The sequence below is a fragment of the Athene noctua genome, chromosome 21 (assembly GCF_965140245.1).
Source record: "Athene noctua chromosome 21, bAthNoc1.hap1.1, whole genome shotgun sequence".
In the NCBI taxonomy this organism is placed as follows: domain Eukaryota; kingdom Metazoa; phylum Chordata; class Aves; order Strigiformes; family Strigidae; genus Athene; species Athene noctua.
The window spans coordinates 11,419,095-11,435,683 of record NC_134057.1 but is presented as its reverse complement, the minus strand read 5'-3'; the positions used below and the strand labels follow the sequence as shown (position 1 = coordinate 11,435,683).

General features: G+C 50.6%; 2 protein-coding genes across 4 annotated transcripts in view; one reads left to right on the top strand and one right to left on the bottom strand.

Moving 5' to 3' along the window:
- CDHR1 (cadherin related family member 1) overlaps positions 1-5,417 on the top strand; it is a 48,685-nt gene extending 43,268 nt beyond the window's left edge. For 2 of the 3 annotated variants that reach the window (XM_074924429.1, XM_074924430.1), the window contains exon 17: positions 2,661-5,417. In XM_074924429.1, coding sequence (XP_074780530.1) covers positions 2,661-3,209 — 549 coding nt within the window. In that variant the 3' untranslated portion in view covers positions 3,210-5,417. Of the gene's footprint in view, positions 1-1,771 lie in introns of all 3 variants that reach the window. The other variant, XM_074924431.1, reaches the window with a different exon arrangement.
- Positions 5,418-6,184: 767 nt separating this feature from the next.
- Positions 6,185-11,880, bottom strand: LRIT2 (leucine rich repeat, Ig-like and transmembrane domains 2). Its single transcript, XM_074924419.1, has 3 exons — positions 11,714-11,880; positions 10,561-11,342; positions 6,185-9,316 (listed from the first exon to the last, which is right to left on the bottom strand). The coding sequence occupies exons 1-3, from the start codon at positions 11,821-11,823 to the stop codon at positions 8,514-8,516; spliced, it is 1,695 nt and encodes a 564-aa protein (XP_074780520.1). The 5' UTR covers positions 11,824-11,880; the 3' UTR covers positions 6,185-8,513.
- Positions 11,881-16,589: the final 4,709 nt, after the last annotated feature.

The following is a 16,589-nucleotide window of genomic DNA, read 5'->3' as shown; positions in this document are numbered from 1 at the left end:
CTTTATGTTTTTATGCAGACACTACAGAAAACTTGGTATCCAAGGGTCACTCTAGGCAAAGCTTTGTATAGGACAGGCCCAGCAACTAGAATCCTGGCCGAACCAGCTAAATATTAATGGGTTTAGTTTTGGTATTAATCACCTCTTTGTGACTGGAAGCTCCGAACACCTGTGAACACCTGAACACCACGTGCCAAACGCGGTGAGACAAGGGGGAGTTGAATGAAGCCAAATTCTGAAACTCCCCATATGATTTCCATCAGTTCTTACCCCTGCAACTGTTGTACACTGGCAACAGCAACATGTGCTTCTGTCTAATCCCATTTATTCAAGGTTTTCAAATAGCTGGTCAAATAATTATTACTGAGCTATAGCATCTTCTGAAGTATATGTCATCTTCTTGTGTTGGTCCTATACTATTTATCCATCAGTGTCTCACTACAAAATAGATCTTGACAACACTCGTAGTAAGTGGACTCATTCCATGTCATGTACTAGTTAGCAGGGTTTATCTGACAATTCATCAGCCTTTCGCATGAAGTTAAGTAAACCAGGGCAGAATTTCTGTCATCTGATGGGATTTAAGTAGACAAAATCCGTGTAATGCAGAGCAGGAAAGCTGATGTGAAACCAAGCTCCACCAAAGTCATGGCTGCTCTGCTTTTGGTTTCTAGCTCAGGTCCCTTCCTAATTAAATAATGGAAAAACTCTTTGCACAACATAATGATTAAAATTGGTAACTACCAGTGAGGTAACACGGTCCATGAGTTTCAACAGTGTTTCTTCACCCATTTCTCCGTGGCAGTAGGAACATTCAGGGTAGGGGAAGGGTAGGCTTGGATAGTATGTTTGAGATAGGTTGTGAACACGCAGAAGTGAAGACGCTGTGGGGTTTATTAATGAATTTACATTCTTTAAGTTTAGGCGTGTGATTTAAAAATAGTGTCCCTGTGTGCTGAATGACAAAAGGCACTCTGAAGCATCCTTTGGCTTCAGAGACTCTTAGTCACCTTCCTCCACAGACCGGGGAGGATAGAGATGAGCATCCTAGTTCAGAGCCATACAGGGAAATCTGTTTGATATGTCTAAAAGTCAGAGGTTCGAGTCCAAGCTAGTCACAAGGCTCTCCTTATACTCACTGCCTTTGATACCTATTTTAGCATGTGGTGACTACTACTCTGGAGGTGCCCGTGTCTCCCCATTGACTAAAGGCTGGGAGTTCAGACTGCTAACTAAAATGCAGATAACCTGTTACCAGACATGCAGACTTCGGGTGATGATTCCCTCCTGGTGCTGAGGCCAGTGGGGCAGAGGGGGTAGCCCTGTGACTCTGCAGCCACACGTGGCTTATGATCAGCTCTTGGTAAACAAACCTCGTGAATGTGCCGTTTCTGAAGGATCTCCTGGCCTTGCACAGCACTGCTGCCTGTCCAGAGACCGTAGCAGAGGTTGTATTCGTTACGAACTTCTCTTGGAAACGTAGTCCAAGGGTGGACGGCCATGCTGTGAATAAGGGTGACCTCTGTGCCTTTATTCCCTGATCAGCCAGATGTCTATACACGCTTCCTAACCTCTTGTAGTGTTTCTGGGTTCAGTTCAATGTCATTGCAACTGTCTCCTCTCCTCAACACTTAGCTCCCTTTATTTTATAAGCTCTCTATCCTGCAGGCATTTCACCCTAGTTCCCTAGCTGTATTTATAATAGATACTGGCCTCTTTCAAATATAACCATGTGAGGGTTGACCGTTTCTCTTATTTTTGATATTTCCAGATCAAGTCCAGGGTAAAATCCTATATTTTAGGCCTCAAGAAGCATCCGTGGACAATATTTGGAATTTGCATGAGTGGCGTCCTTTCCACCATTTCTGTAACAATGGTGATCTCCACCATCATGTATTGGAAAAGTGTGAAAAGATCCAGGCTCCACCCGCAGGGCAAAATCCGCAAAATTACACGGGGACCTCCGAAACGCACAGCATGATAAGCTGCAAAGTCAACTGGCCATTCATTTGTCCTTAATATGCCATATGTAGCTTATGTTATTGTTTATTTCTAAAAACAAAGCTCTTTAGCTCTACTCATCTCCCCTACCTCAAAGAGTTTTGTTATGTCTGTAAAAGAGTACTTGAAAACAGAACGTAGCACATACCTGCCAACTACTCTTTTGTAACTGTAATTTTATAAAGTGAAGTTTTCTGATAATCTTTTCAATGCCGTGCTCAGTCCTATAAACTGCATCACCATATCACCTGCAACTGTTTTTGAAAGATTGCTTTCTGCTAATAAACTTCTGTTTAGGTTCCACACTAGTATTAACTATGAAATGTAGTGTAACAATACAGCTGCAGATCCTGGAGCCAATTATTTTCCTGCTCAGTCCTTGCAAGTTAAACAAACACTATGGGGACGTGCAGGAATCTCTCCCAATTCGGTGGTAATACTTCTGTATGTTGGACAGTCTTCCATTTCACAGTTCTTGCCCAGTCTCCTGCTCCATCTAAATTCTCCAAACCTGGACTGGGTCTTTGAGCGTCTCTTTTTTTTTAGAGACAACTCCCATTAGTCAGCCCTGCCTGTTACATATTTTGGACAAATGAAATTTCTGGGTCGCTGTCTGTCCCATAGAGTAAGTCACGTGTTTTCTTTGTACTCTTTTACAGACTCTTCACAAAGGGCCTATGGCCGCCTTTTTGATGCAAACTAAAGATAACCCCATGAAAGCCTTAGGAGTGCTAGCTGGTGTCATGGGCATAATGGTGCTGATAACTATCATCATCTCCACTGCCATGTTCTGGCGCAACAAGCGGTCCAACAAAATCACCCCAATACGCAGGATCATAAAAAAGAGACAGACTCCACAGTCCCGGGCAGTCAGGATGGAGTGGCTGAAGCTCAGGAGGCCCAACAATGCTGCAAAGTTTGTTGTTGAGGATGATAACAAGAGCCTGCACAACGAGAACAGCAACAACAATGCCCAATTTGCCCCACTGCCACCGACCGCCCCCTTGCCCCCGCCACCCCCCTCCCTGGCTCCCCGGAGGGATGGCCCAGGGTGGCAGGTGCCAACCGTGTCTGGCTCCATCACTCCCAAGTTCATAAACAAGCAGCTGAAGAAAAGGGGGCACAGCAGCGTCCACAACGCCCTCGTGTCGGAGCTCAAAATGAAGTTTGAGAAGAGGAACGCAGCTGTCGGTGAGCCCCACATCTAGATGCTCCTGGAAGCCCCTAGAGACAGCGGATTGTGGCTGAGCATGGAGATATTTATATGCTGTGGTGTCCCCCGTGTCTGTCAGCACCCTGTGACCTGCGAGCCGCGTCCTGCTGCAGCAGCCACCCCTCAGCTCTGCAGGTGTTTCGTGCTCCGGAGCCGCGGCTCCCACGGCACACGCTGCGGTCCGACTTCAGCGGTGGCTGCGGCTCCCTCAGCTCGTGTCCCGGCACCTCATCCAGCCACAGTCTCCCCGGGGGAACGGGGATTCAGGTCGCCCCCTGGCAACCCGAGGTTTTGGAGGTCCCTACCCAGAACCCTGACTGTCACACAAGGCGCTCTGCAGCGAGGCGCTGGGTTATGCCACTTCTGACCCGGTTTGGGTGCCCACAAGCCTCTCCGTTTGAACCCGGACCCGCTTGCCAGGGCGCTGGCCTGGCCGTGGCACCAGCACTGCATCCATGTGCCAGTGTCCCGCAGCAGTGACACTGCACGTGGCGAGAGGGCACCACGCAGGGGCACGACGCGCGTGGCTACGGCCAGCGGGGCCATGTGCTCATGGCCAGGTACCTTCATTCCCTAAAGGTAAGCGGGCAGGCTTGGAGAAGGTCTTCATTTTCCTGAAGCTTACACTGGGTTTTGCCAGAGTACGTTGACGTGATGCTCTGCTTTGCTTCTGCCCTGGACTTGCCTGCTGGTCAGGGGTGGGGGGGCACCTCGGCCTCCCCTACGCCAGCTGGGACAGGCGAGTGGAAGCTGAAGCGCAGCACTCACCCCGAACTGCCCCTCCCGACACCGCTGCCTCCAGCGGGGAGGGAGCCAGCAGGAGAAGGACACGTTTAAAGCAACAGGGTAAAACCAGGAGAAAAATGATAAGTGAAAAATATAGACGAGTGCTGGAAAGTCACAGATGTTGGTCGGGGAAGTGTCTGGACACATCATTTGGTTTGCACACTGCTAGCAGACGGGGCCGGGGAGTGATTTCACCACTTCTGGCTTGCTCCAGGGACTGGTGAGCACAAAAGGAAGTTTCCTAAAATATTCTAGTCTGTCCTATCAGTATTTCTGAGTGAATTATGCAACAGTTAAGGGGGGGGGGGGGGCAACCGACACTTCTTTTCCTGTTATGTGACAATACCAAGGCACTGAAGGCAGAGCACTTTTTTTCACTGGATCTACCCCACAGTTTCTCCCTCGCATTTGTTTGGGAGGAGGCGTTTCTCAGCCGGGCCTGGCTGTTCCCACCCCTTGGGGAGACGGCAGCATGTGCCAGGCTGGCCGGGGAGCAGCACCCTGCACCCTGAGCCTGAGCTCCGGCCCCGCGGGGCAGATGTGCTGGGCTGGATCAGCACCGTGAACACCAAGGTGGGGAGCAAACCCTACAGGATGGGATACTGCGTTAATTCAGGGGCTTTGTGAGGCTCCACCTGTCAGTTCAGCTGGACCAGCAGACCTGCCCCTCAGGGGCTCTTTTCTCACCCTGTTAGCTGGTCTAATTCCCTTTGTTTGCACCAAGAGTTCATCAGCTTAGCCCTTAGCTGGTTGAATAAGAAGTTAGCCACTGACATGGAAAATCCCGTATTTTTTAACTCCAGTTCAATCCACCCAGAAGCCAGAAGGTGACTGCGGCTCCTGTCACCACGAACCCTGGCTGATCCAGGAGATGTAGCCAAGAGGTGCAGGAGGGTCCCATCCGGGGACTGTGGCAGCAGTGCTGCTCCCAGAGCCTCTCCTGCCACATCGCTCATTTTCTCCACACTTGTCTTGTTTATCCCTCCTGGGACCTCGTGGCGTGAGGCCCAGGCTGGCACATTGTGTGGAGTCACCTCACCCTTGTCCTCCAGCCACGGGGCGGTGGGAGGGACCGCGCAGCCCCTGGCCCTGCTCCTGCTGCCCTTGCAGGTTGTGTCTCCGCCAGGTTCTGCAGGTGTTTCCCGAGGTACCAGAAGTTCATGATTTGTTCCCCGTACTCCCGTTTTCCCGTTGTTGTGTTGAAGCCAGTATTCAGTGTTCACTCTCCAAAGAAGAAAGCCTATAAAGACCGTTCAATTAAGTGAGATTTAACAGGAATTATAGGTTTATAGTCTTAGAGATTATATTTAAGAGGGAGTAAAGATGTTTTATTACTATGTTGTGAGACTTTTTTCTGGTTACTCTGTATTTCCAACTTCAGGGGTTTTTTTTAATAAATAAAAATTAAAAAATTCCAGAGGTGCTTCTGTGCATGGTGTGCTTCTGCTGGCAACGATGCCTCGTCATTGCTTGGTACGTGACCGCGCGGGCACAGGCAGCCAGACAGGTGTCTAGGGCAAGGAAATGGCCCCCTCGGTGGGCTGCAAGTCAGGCTGTGTGGGTTTTGGGTGGCGCCACCCTGGAAGGAGACGAGGGGAGAAGCGGGATGCCGCGGGACAGGGACAGGCAGGGTTGCAGAGAAGCCCCTGGCTGAGCACCCTTTGAGCTCTGCAGCCCCGCAGCACGGCCTCGGGGTCAGGCAGGCTCCTGGAGAGGCAGCAGGTTTAGTCTGATGCCAGTGCTCACTGGGTACCGGTTTATTATCACCTTGCTACGCATGGTGATGGGATGTTTTGTCTTTCCCGGGCTGTTTCCTCGCTGTGATTCCGCAGCTCTCCCTACAGTCTCTGGTTTGCCGTTGTCGCTCTGTGTTGACCGGTGTGGGAGAAGCACTGGATTGTTTTCACTCCCCCTCGCCCACAGCCCCGTGCTGGTCCCCAGCCAGCACTGGCTCATGCCTGACCCCATATGCCCAGCTCCCCAGGGGCTTCTCCAAGACAAGGTTCTTTCCCCACTTGGCTGGTTTTGCCCTCTCCTCACCCCTGCAGAGCCCTGTCACACGTGCTGCAACCTCCCAACCTCCCCATCCCTGCTGCCAAGCCCCAGAGCTGCTCGGCGTTCAGGTTTCTTTGCAATTTCTAACTGTGAAAGAATAGAAATGAAGCAGAGGACATCTGCGTCTTCTAAAAATCCATCGTGTTTATTACTTCAAAGCTAAAAGACTGACAAGACTAGGAAGTCCCTTGAAGTGTAACACCAACAGTCAGCACGGATCAACCAGGTCAGTTCAGAAGCTGCGCAGTGACCTCGGCGCTGGGGGGGGAAACGGGGGGTCTGGAACACACGGCAAAAACCAAACTACAAGTAGGAAGCCAAACTGCCATGTAGTGAAGCTCACGTTAGGCTTTATCTCTGCTTACTGCTGAGGTTTCTACTCTAGTTTTTTTCTTTCTGAGGCGGTCTGTAACAACACCTGTGACGAGGGCTGTGGGTCTATCCCCATGCCTTTTCATTGTGCTGGAAAGCACGAGGCCAAACCAGAAAAGTTAATCGTGTGTTCTCAGACCCCCAGGAAACGCAGCGTGAGCTGCTCTGTGAGGGGGGCTGGTTGCTTTTACACGCATATTTGGGGGGTTTTGCCTCTAAAAAGAAGGCAAGCTTTGGTTTCAAAGCATCGGGGTGGGCAGGTGGCCTGTATGCACATGGGGCAGATGCCTGGTTTGCGCATTCGACTCCCAAACCCCGGCTCCACCACCCTCTCTGCCCCTGGACGCTTGCCCCACCCGCCTGGTTCAGGCTGAGCATCCCCGTCACTCCCTGCGTCACCCCGCAGCCACGGCACCATCCTGGGGAAGAGCAGACGAGTGGTGGGGAGGGTGGAAGGGCTGGAAGTTGAGTGTTTGCCTGCAAAAGACAAACTGTTCATTTTTCACCATTTTTCTCTCGTTCCTAACTTCAAAAAGAAGATGTTAACACAACAGTGTGTAGCAATAGCTGTTGGGAGGGGGGGGATGGCGAGGGGGGAGGTGTTTGTTAGAATGAAACCAAAATGGTCCTCTAAGACATGTTTGGACACAAGTAAAAGCCCCCCCACCCTTCCCCACAGTACAAAACCCCCGCCCAAACCAACTCGAAACCACAGCCCCCGTGCTGTGGCCACGTTACGCTGGAGTTCAGTGAGCACTCGCAGGTCCCCTCTTTGTGGTACAACTGAGGTTGTGAACCTCTGAGGGCTGTGTAAACTTTAAGAAGGAGTAAGAATAAAAAAAACACCAAAACCAAGCAAAACAAACAAAAAGCAACCCCACCCCCAAAACCAACACCCAACACCACTGATCAAAAAAAAAAAAAAAAAAAAGTTTTTCTTCAAAAGAAACAAAATAGCTCAATCGTGTTGACCCAATCCTTCCAAACTACTGTTTGTTGGTGGTTCTGAGCCCAGCCCTGCCCCGGCTCCGGGAGCAGCTCACAGGAGAAGCCGAGCAGGGCACAGGGCAGAGCGACAGACAACCATCCCCCCTCACCCCCGCCTGGGAAAAACAAAGAAATAAAGACATGCTGAAATGCCGGGGTTTCAACCCCAGGCCCCCAATTCAGGCTGACATCGGGGTGACTCCCCCAGCCCTTCCCAAAGGGGGGTGAGGTTCCCTTTAGGCTCCCCCCAGGGTGCTCTGGCCTGGCAGACAGAGCCATGGGGTAAAGGAGCCCCAGGGGTCCCGCAGTCAGTAACCCAAGGTCAGGTGTCCCGCGCAGGGAGAACAGCCGGGACCCCTGGCAGGAGGGGCAGTGTCTGTGTGTGAGGGGGACGCCCTGGGCAGAGTTCCCTGCTGGGGAAGGGCCTCCCGCCTCCCTGGGCTGGGCTCCAGGCAGGTCTGGCTTCTGTAAACGCGGGCTGTGCGGAGATTCAGTGTGTGGCTGCCTTGGTCTGATGTGTTGGGCTTGTTGACCCGGTTGTCTCCCGTCCCTTCTCTGGGAGATGCATGTCACCATTTACCCCACCCACTGCTGGTCCTGCGGTGTCGTTGTTGGGGGCAGTGGGATTGATGTCCATTATGTATAACCTGACTGACTTGTCCGTACCCCCAGCGCTCACCCATGTGCTGACCCTTTTGTGTCAAATACAATCTGGTTATTGGATCATCTTGATGCTGGCTGTGTCCTTTAGGCTCGGCCTGATAACTGGCAAAACACATGCCTGTGTGAGGGAACGAGGGGAGACCTTTGGCCTTTTGCCGCATACCTTGCTATTGGGTTTGGAGGGTTTTTGTTAAAGCTTGGTTTCTTGTGTGTCTGTGTGTGGCTCCGTGACAGTGGTGCAGAGGCAGCCTGGGCTCCATGCTTGCAGCCAGACACCCACACCCTTACCCCCCCGCTCCCAGGGCTCCCCAAGCCTGCTGCTGTCCCAGACACGTGCCCTGCCGTGCCCCGAGTCCCTGAAGCGCGGAACCTTCCTTGTGCCAGCACGTGCTGCGGCTCCAGGGCGTCTGCGAAGGCGCCGCCGGGCAGGGCTGGGCTAGTAGAGGTCCGCGCTGTTCCTGTGGGGCGGCCGGGCCTTGTCCGGCTCCTCGTGCTCTGGGGGCTGCTGGGCTCCGCGGCCGCCCTGGGGGTGGCAGAGCCCGTCCTGGCTGCCGGCGGGCAGGCTGTCCAGAGTGCTCTCCTTGCTGCCCGCCGCCTGCTCTTGGCCCCCGCGGCGGCGCCGGGGGCAGGCGCCGGGACAGCGGCCCAGGCAGCCGGGGCGGGCCTCGGCCGTGCAGGCGTACATGCCCGCGGGCACGGCCAGCACCATGGCGCAGACGATGACCACGATGTGGATGAGCTTCTCGCGCTGCTCCAGCTGGCTGATGTCGCTGCCTGTGACGAAGATGACGCACTGGCCCTTGCGAGGGGCCTGGTTGCGCACGGCCACGCAGACCTCGTACTTGGTGGCAGGCAGCAGGTCCGTCACCGAGTAGGTGTTGACGCCGGGGCCGATGTAGATGGTGTCCTTCCGGGCGGCGTCGTAGCGGCCCACCAGGAGGGTGTACCAGGTCTCCCCCGGCTCCGCCGCCGCCGCAAACCACTCCAGGGTGATGCCGTAGACCGTCTGCTTGGCGATGCGCACTTCCACGTGGGCGCCCGGCTCGGCGGGGGCGACGGCGGCCCAGCCCGGGGGGGTGGTGGGTGCCCGCGGAGCGCCCACGCGGAGGGCGATGGCCGCCGAGGAGTTGCCCAGGAAGTTGGCAGCCGTGCAGGTGTAGGTGCCGGCGTCCGCCGGCCGTGCTGCCGGGATCAGCAGCTCCGAGCGGACCGTCTCCTCGCTGATGGGCTGCGTGGACACTGCGGGCACAGGGGAGAGTGTCAGCCGGCGGGAGCCTCTCCTGCCTCCGTGGGCAGGGACCCGCCGCGCCCCGGGGCAGCCCCGGGACCGCTCTGGTGTGGATGGGGCCAGGCAGGACCTGCCCTGCCCGAGGAAAGAGGAAGAGGGGCCCGGACTGTGCCCTCTGCCATCAGCATCCTCAGGTCAGGGCACGGCGCGGAGAGCCACTGAGGTGCAGGAGGCACAGCTGCATTCTGCACACCCCCGAGTGCAGAAAAATGTCAGCTTGGGCCAAAAATGTGTGTGGAGCCAGGAATTTTGGGGTGGAAGGAAGATGCAGCTTTAAGGATAGTATGAACCCCCCTGTTGTTACCCAAACAGGGAGCACGACTCTGGGGTTGGGAAGAGCCTCTATGTAGTTAATCCTGCAGGTGCTTGTGGAGAGCTGCCCAAGTGCTGCTGTAAGGCAGCAATTAAAGCAAACACCATCCAGGATGGAGGGCTGATGCTGTCCTGTTTAGCTACCTGGCTTATTAGGAACACACGTAACCCAGGCGGTGCCCATATGCACCTGATAAAAATAGCAACTTGTCCTGGTGAAGGCTGTTAGCGAAAAATAAATGTGAGGGAGATCATGAAAGAGCCGAGCTGGATGGGGAGGAAGAGGGAAAGGCCTCATATTATTTATGTTCAATAAAGAACATAAATAAGCAAAGCAACCACCTCTGTTTTGGTTGTAGAACATGAATGGACACAGGCAACAAGGCTGCAAGGTTTTGTGGGTTTTGTGCTCCTACAAACACACACGGACATATGAGTGTGTGCATATATATGTAGTATATAATATATAGTGTAAATATTTACACGTCTACATAACTACATATTTATTATACGTGTATGACTGATGTAGTATTAATAGTTCTTGACTGATGTACTATTAACAGTTCTTACATCGTGTGTCATGACGAAGAGCTACTACTAAAAATCCGCACATAAAATAATTGTGTAAAAATGAGGCCACACTCCTTTCATCTTTGACTGCTATCCTGTGTGAAGCAGCTCTTCTCGTGCTCAGACATGCTTAGACACGTAGGATGATTAAGATTATTTGGATTATTGCCACCACAATAACTGTGATGCTCTAAAGGGGCTGAGAACTGGTGTGGTGACTGTGATGGCCTGAAGACCTACATAAGTAGAATAACAGAACATAAATTTTTAATGAAAAAAAAAAAAAAAAAGAAAAAGAAAAAACTTTTCTTACCATTAAATGCCCTTAAAAGTTTGAGTGCATAGTTCCACCAGACAGCCGGGGAAGGGCTGGCTTGCACGAAGCAGGTCAGGGTGACGTTCAGCCCCACAGGGACTGTCATGTTGGTGTCAAGGGCTGAGGTCAGGGGCTTCATGCAGCTGTTGAGCTCCACTTCATGAAAAAACTTCCCTGCCCTGAATTTCGGGCTTGAGCAAGTTAAATAGGGATTCATCAGGATAATGGCGGGGCCGACCGACTTGATGAACTGGACAAATCCCCGCAGGCGACAGTCGCAAATCCAGGGGTTGTCATGAAGGGCCAGGACAGTGGTGGAAATAGCTTCCGTCTGCCCCTCCGCCCTCTGGCTCCTCTGGTAGACAGGCCAGCTGGAGAAGACATCCCTGGATATGACAGTAAGCTGATTTGAGGATAGATCTAAATAGGTCAGGTTGGGCAGGTAGCGGAGCGCGTGTTCGGGAAGGACATCCAGCCGGTTGTGCTTCAGATCCAGGATTTTCAGAGCAGGGCTGTCCTGAAATGCTGTCCATGGCACCGAGCTTAACTTGTTCCCTTGCAAGCGCAGCTCCTTCAGAGCTGGCAGATACTCCAGGCTCTTGATGTGCATCACTGTGATGTTGTTAAAATTAAGCCAGAGATACTCCAAGGCACTAACGTTCTCAAAAGACCCGCGAGGCAATTCTGTTAGGTGAGAATTTTCTATTCTAATTTTCCGGATGTCCTGAGGGATGTCTGTAGGGATCTGCCTCAGCAGTGCAGACATGCAGAGCAGACTCCTAAGGAGGAAGCCAGAAAATTCTCTGGGTCACACACAGTGTTGGTGGCTAACAAACTCCTTCCCTATACAGATCTACAAGCACTTGAATAATTATAAGTTATTGTATACAGGGCACACATAAGCCATACAGCCACCCTTCCCTGGGTTTTACACCCATTTTCCCACAAAGAATACAATTAAGTGCTACATATGCAATGACATATCTCAGGGAAATCTCGTTCTATGCTCAAGCTAGTACTCTTCAAGTATTAGAGCAGGCATACCGTGTGGCCAGCTGTTGGTTTTGGTGCTCCCATCATCAGCAAATATATATTGGGACGCTCCAAGCTGCTTCGCTGGGGCTATAACTAAGGTAAGTAGCGTTCTTACCTTCCATAGCTGTCTTGAGAACATGAGCATCCTGTGACACAAGACAAAACAGATGGGTTTATCTTGTGGAAGACCAGAAGTAGAAGGAAAATATGACAAATAGGGTCCATATTCTCCTTTAAGAAAGCAGTGTGCAGGGTTTGCACCAAACATGCCAACCGTCTCCAAGAAGCAAATCCTATTAGGTGTAATCTTCCTTGACGCAGAAATAAATCCTGCTGGCGACCCGGCCCTAAAGAAGACAAGTAGGATGGTTCATAGCCTCTGTCGAAGTGTTAAAAATTACCCCCGGGACCACTCTTGGCATTTATTCATCAGCTGCAGGGATTCCCACAGACGTGGGTGGTTGGTTGGTAACATGAAGATGGAGCCAAAACCCACTTCTGTTCCCAAGCCTTTACAAGTAGTTAACCAGGCCTAGTTACTTTTTAATTTCAAGAGGTCTGTCTCAATCTCCTTTATTTTAATGGCATTTATCAAGGCAGAAAAGCACAGTAAGGGCCGGATTCACAGCTGTGATTTGTCAGTGCGTGGTGCCCTAGTGCACAAGCCATCAGGCCCCAGCTCTGTGCAGGGTGCACACGGCGAGCGCCAAACCTACTCCCCAAACTTAGGTGCTCTGTCGTGGGAACAGAACCACGACACTATTTCTCCTCTGAAAGAACGTCATCCCACACACACGTCATCTCCACTCTTACATGTTGGTATTGGAAACAAAAAGATAGCTGTAGCCAGTCTGTTGTCTTCTCTGAGAAAAAAATAATCTCGAAAGTTAATTATCTCTCTTGTATAAGTATAAAATGTCAGTGCTCTTCTCTGGTTTCCCTGTTAGACATGTGATGATTGCCTTTTGGTCACCTTGAAAAGCTCAGTCTAAATAATTCCATGAGAAGGAATTTGGAGTAACCAATTTTTATTTTTTTTTTTTAATCCAAAATAGAGGTTTTGGTGATAATTTCCAAGCAGGGCTGCGTTCTCCTGGGGCCATCTAGTGTGTATGGAGTTCATTACAGGCTGCAGAAAGCACCACGCAGCCGGGAAAGGGCTTAACCTCATCGCCAGTACTTGTGAAGCTGGGTCACAAATCACCATTAGCCTGAACCTACTTATCCTCTAACCTACGGGACCAGGGTGGAAAAATATTTATAGTGCGATGGCTTAGACCTGTACGTGGCTGTTGGGGTTGGTGCAATAGCGCAGCCACTGTGAGCCTGCAGGAGCTGTGGGATTGATTCTTCAGCTTTTTAATCGACGGGCGTGTTGAGTTCAAGGCAAATCACCAAAAAGAACTGGTGGGGAAAGCACAGAGGGCTCTTGTGCAGTGGCCTCCCACGTACACGCAGCAGGACCTGAGTAGCGGAGCTGCTCTTGCTCACTGTGCCCAGCATCTGATCACAAGCATATGGAATCTTTTTTTTTTTTTAAATTGAAATATTCCTTATTTGTCCATGCTGTGGTACTTGATATTTCTACAGCTCTCCCACATTTTAACGTGCCAGTAAGCCCCGGGTGAAGGAGCAAGGCTGCTGGGCTGTAGCACAGCAGATGCCGCAGTGACAAATCCCTCACCCGACTGTGGTGGCCTCTGGGGACGTTCCTTGATGAAGTTGTTGCTGTTGCAGTGACAGTGGCACCAGCACAGTCCCAAGAGCTAGCAGACTCTCCTTGTGCACTTTCAGTGGAGCTTTAGCAGCAAAGAGGACACCGGTCAACAGGGCTGGCTAAACTGGGAGCGCTGCCGGAGCGACACTGGCAGCTGCAGTGGGACCAGTGTCCTTCCCAGTCACCCATCACCCGCTGAACAGAGGCCCTCAGGGACCCCCGTGCCCACCCTGCAGGAGCGTGGGCACCCGGGGAGACAAATGCCTTTGGGCCTCTTCTGTAGTCTGCCATGGAAATATTCCCTAGTAAAACAATTATATTATTATTTTATAAATGTAATTGTATAATTTTACACCTTATTATGGCTGGTAATAACAGTAGTAAACTACATACAACGTAGTTAGTTAGAAAACAGTTGGGAGTCAGGAGCAAACCTGGAATTTGCCCGTGTACGAGCTGCAGAGTCTGGGAGAAAAAAAATCTTTCAGCAGAGGCAGGAGAAAACCAGTGTCTTGATGGTGTTCAGCCTCATTTGGAGGTGGTGAGACACCTCCTCGCGATGGGATCAATGGTTGCAGCCCCCCAGATCACTGGCTGGGCCGCTCATGCTGCCCAGGCACCCACAAGGCGTAGGAGATGCCCATCGGAGCATGGGGTTGATGAGGAAAGGGCAGAAGAAAACCGCCCGTTTTGTGAGCGGCACACATGCCACCAGCAGGGCCACGGGGTTGGGGTGGTTTGGTTGGTTTGGTGGCCACCAGCATCAGGCAGGTCAGCAGGAGGGATTTTAAGGCCCAGCCTTGCGAAAACCTCCTTTGCCACCTTCACGTCCCTCCTCCATGGTCCACAGAGAGGGTCTTAAAGTATGTGGCAGCTAAAAGTCACCCAAAAAAATTTCATGAAAAAAGTGTTATTTATTAACAGGTTTATATATGGAGTCAAAACTATTGGTCGATCCCCCCATGTACATCTTTGGGCACAGTACAGGTGCATAATGCTCCATATCCTGGGATGAAGCAAGTAACATTTCATCCAGGCTTCTCTGTTAGAAGAGAAATTACATTAATTTAAATAAATTAGTTGATTAACAGAAAAAAAAAAAAAAAAAAAAAAAAAAAAAAAACAACACCCTAACATTGCAGTTTTCTTTCTCTCACATGAGCTCTTCTCCCAGTCCCACCTATCTTCTACAAGGCTGGAAAACAGCTTTTCAAAGAGGGTGGTTAGTCAGTACCATGGGGGGATGCTCCAGCTGTATTCAGGCTGCTCAAGAGGCCGTTTCTCTAAATATTACCAAACCCCAAGTGTACTCAGAATGTTCAGTATTAACCTGAGAAAGCAGTGGTGAATCACTTATCAGATGAATTAGCGGGCAGAAAATTTACTCACTCTCTAGGAGAGAGGGGGAAAAGAAAAAAAAAGTTAAAAAAAAAAAAAGTAAAGGGAAAAAATCCCCTAAACAGTGTCAGCCACAGCTATTCTGTTTCTGTTGCCTATTGGAGTGGGATTTTGTGGCCTTTTTAGTCCAGCCCAGTTTATATCTGCCTGTAAATTTAATGGTCACTTTGGTGACGGCAGACGTCCGCTCGGTTCAGCTGCTCTCTAACATCAAGTGGCATCCTGGCTGAAGCCAAACTGCGGAACAAGCTATCTAAAACCCAAGCTGTCAAAATAAATCTCCACAGAGCCACTGCCTGCTAATCTGTGGGAAGTGGAGCCCAAGAGCCTGCGCTGGCTGCCAAAGCAAACGCCCAAAGGTGCCCATCGCGTGCTCCCAGCGGCGGCGAGGGAGGCAAACTCCGTCTCGAAACGGCGGGCACACGCGGGGCTGGGAGGCGCCAGGCCCAGGGCGATGCTTCACACCTGCAGTCCCTCTGCCAGGGCCACCAGTGTTAGAAATCCCTGCTGGGGGGGACCACAGCAAGTCCCACGCCAGAGAGGTGGCAAAGGGGCTTTACCTGCCCCTCCACCCTCCCACGGAAAGGAAAGGCGTCCCCCCCCCAGGAGGGCACCTCAGGGCAGGAGCAGGGGCCGTTTCTGTGCAGAACCAGGAGCCAAGGGCCAACACAGTCCTGCGGGGTGTCACCGCGGTCACAGCATCACACGTCACCACCAGCAGCCCCCCATGGGCCCTGCTCCAAGGGTTGCCCCCACCCCTGGTCCTGCTCTCTGGGGCATATTCATCAGTTTGAACCTTTGCTGGCAATTGCTAAATTCTTCCTTTTCAATTTTGATGAATAGGGACCTGAAAAGGGGGAACCTTTCCTTTGCTCTGTTTTGGGCAACCATTTGCATCTTCTGCTCGTGGACTTTAAAGCAGGTGAAGCTCCCACGAAGCCACAGTGTGGTAGCACCGAGTGTTGATTAAATACGTACTGAAACTTCTCAGGCATTCCCAGAACGCTCCTGACACTGAGGGGCTTTGAAAATATTCCAATGGTAAAAAAAAATCTCAAGGTTAAAAAGTTCCTGAAGAAGCTTCTCATCAAAGTCATTCTTCAATGTCCTTTTTTTTTTTTTTTTTAAATACCTTGAAAAAATGTTTTACTGTCCTCTTGACATTTTTAGGTTGTTCTTCGGGTTTTTTTCCCAAATTTATATATATGCACATGCACACCTTGTGTCCTACATTTTTTGATCATTTAAAGGCCTTTTAGTCTATTTTTTCTGGGCACACAGGAATAAATATGAGAGTGACCACACAACACAACTACAGCTGTCCGGCATGCTGGAATCACATTGTGGAAATGAGATGTTTGTCAGCCTGAACATGATTTTACAAATGTGGAATTTTTATACACAGGTGGCATTAAAAATATTTGCAGAAATCAGAGCCGATACTAGCCTTTGTCTGAATCTACTCACTGGATAGCCTGGACACTTTTTAAAAAGTTTGGAAAAATATATTTCAAAGCCTTTACCTTTTTCTTTTTTTTTTTTTTACATTTCTTCTTGCACTTCAACTACTTGCAGTAATCCTTTTTAATCGCTTTGGGCACATTATATCATTTATAATCTGATCAGTTCCCTCATTTTGATAGCTGCTTTTCTCTAGATCATAAATAAGAAATAACAATTTTTCAGTACAGTTCAGAGTTATTTGGATTAGTTTTTAAAACACAATTACCTTCTTTTTAAAACCATATGCTTAATTTTTCGATTTTACACTACTCTGATTCCCAAAACAAGTATAAAAAGATACTGCAGAAGGAGGAGCTTGTCTGTCCTTGTTCTGTATCGCATGAAGTGCTCGCTGAGGAGTGGCTCCTGATGC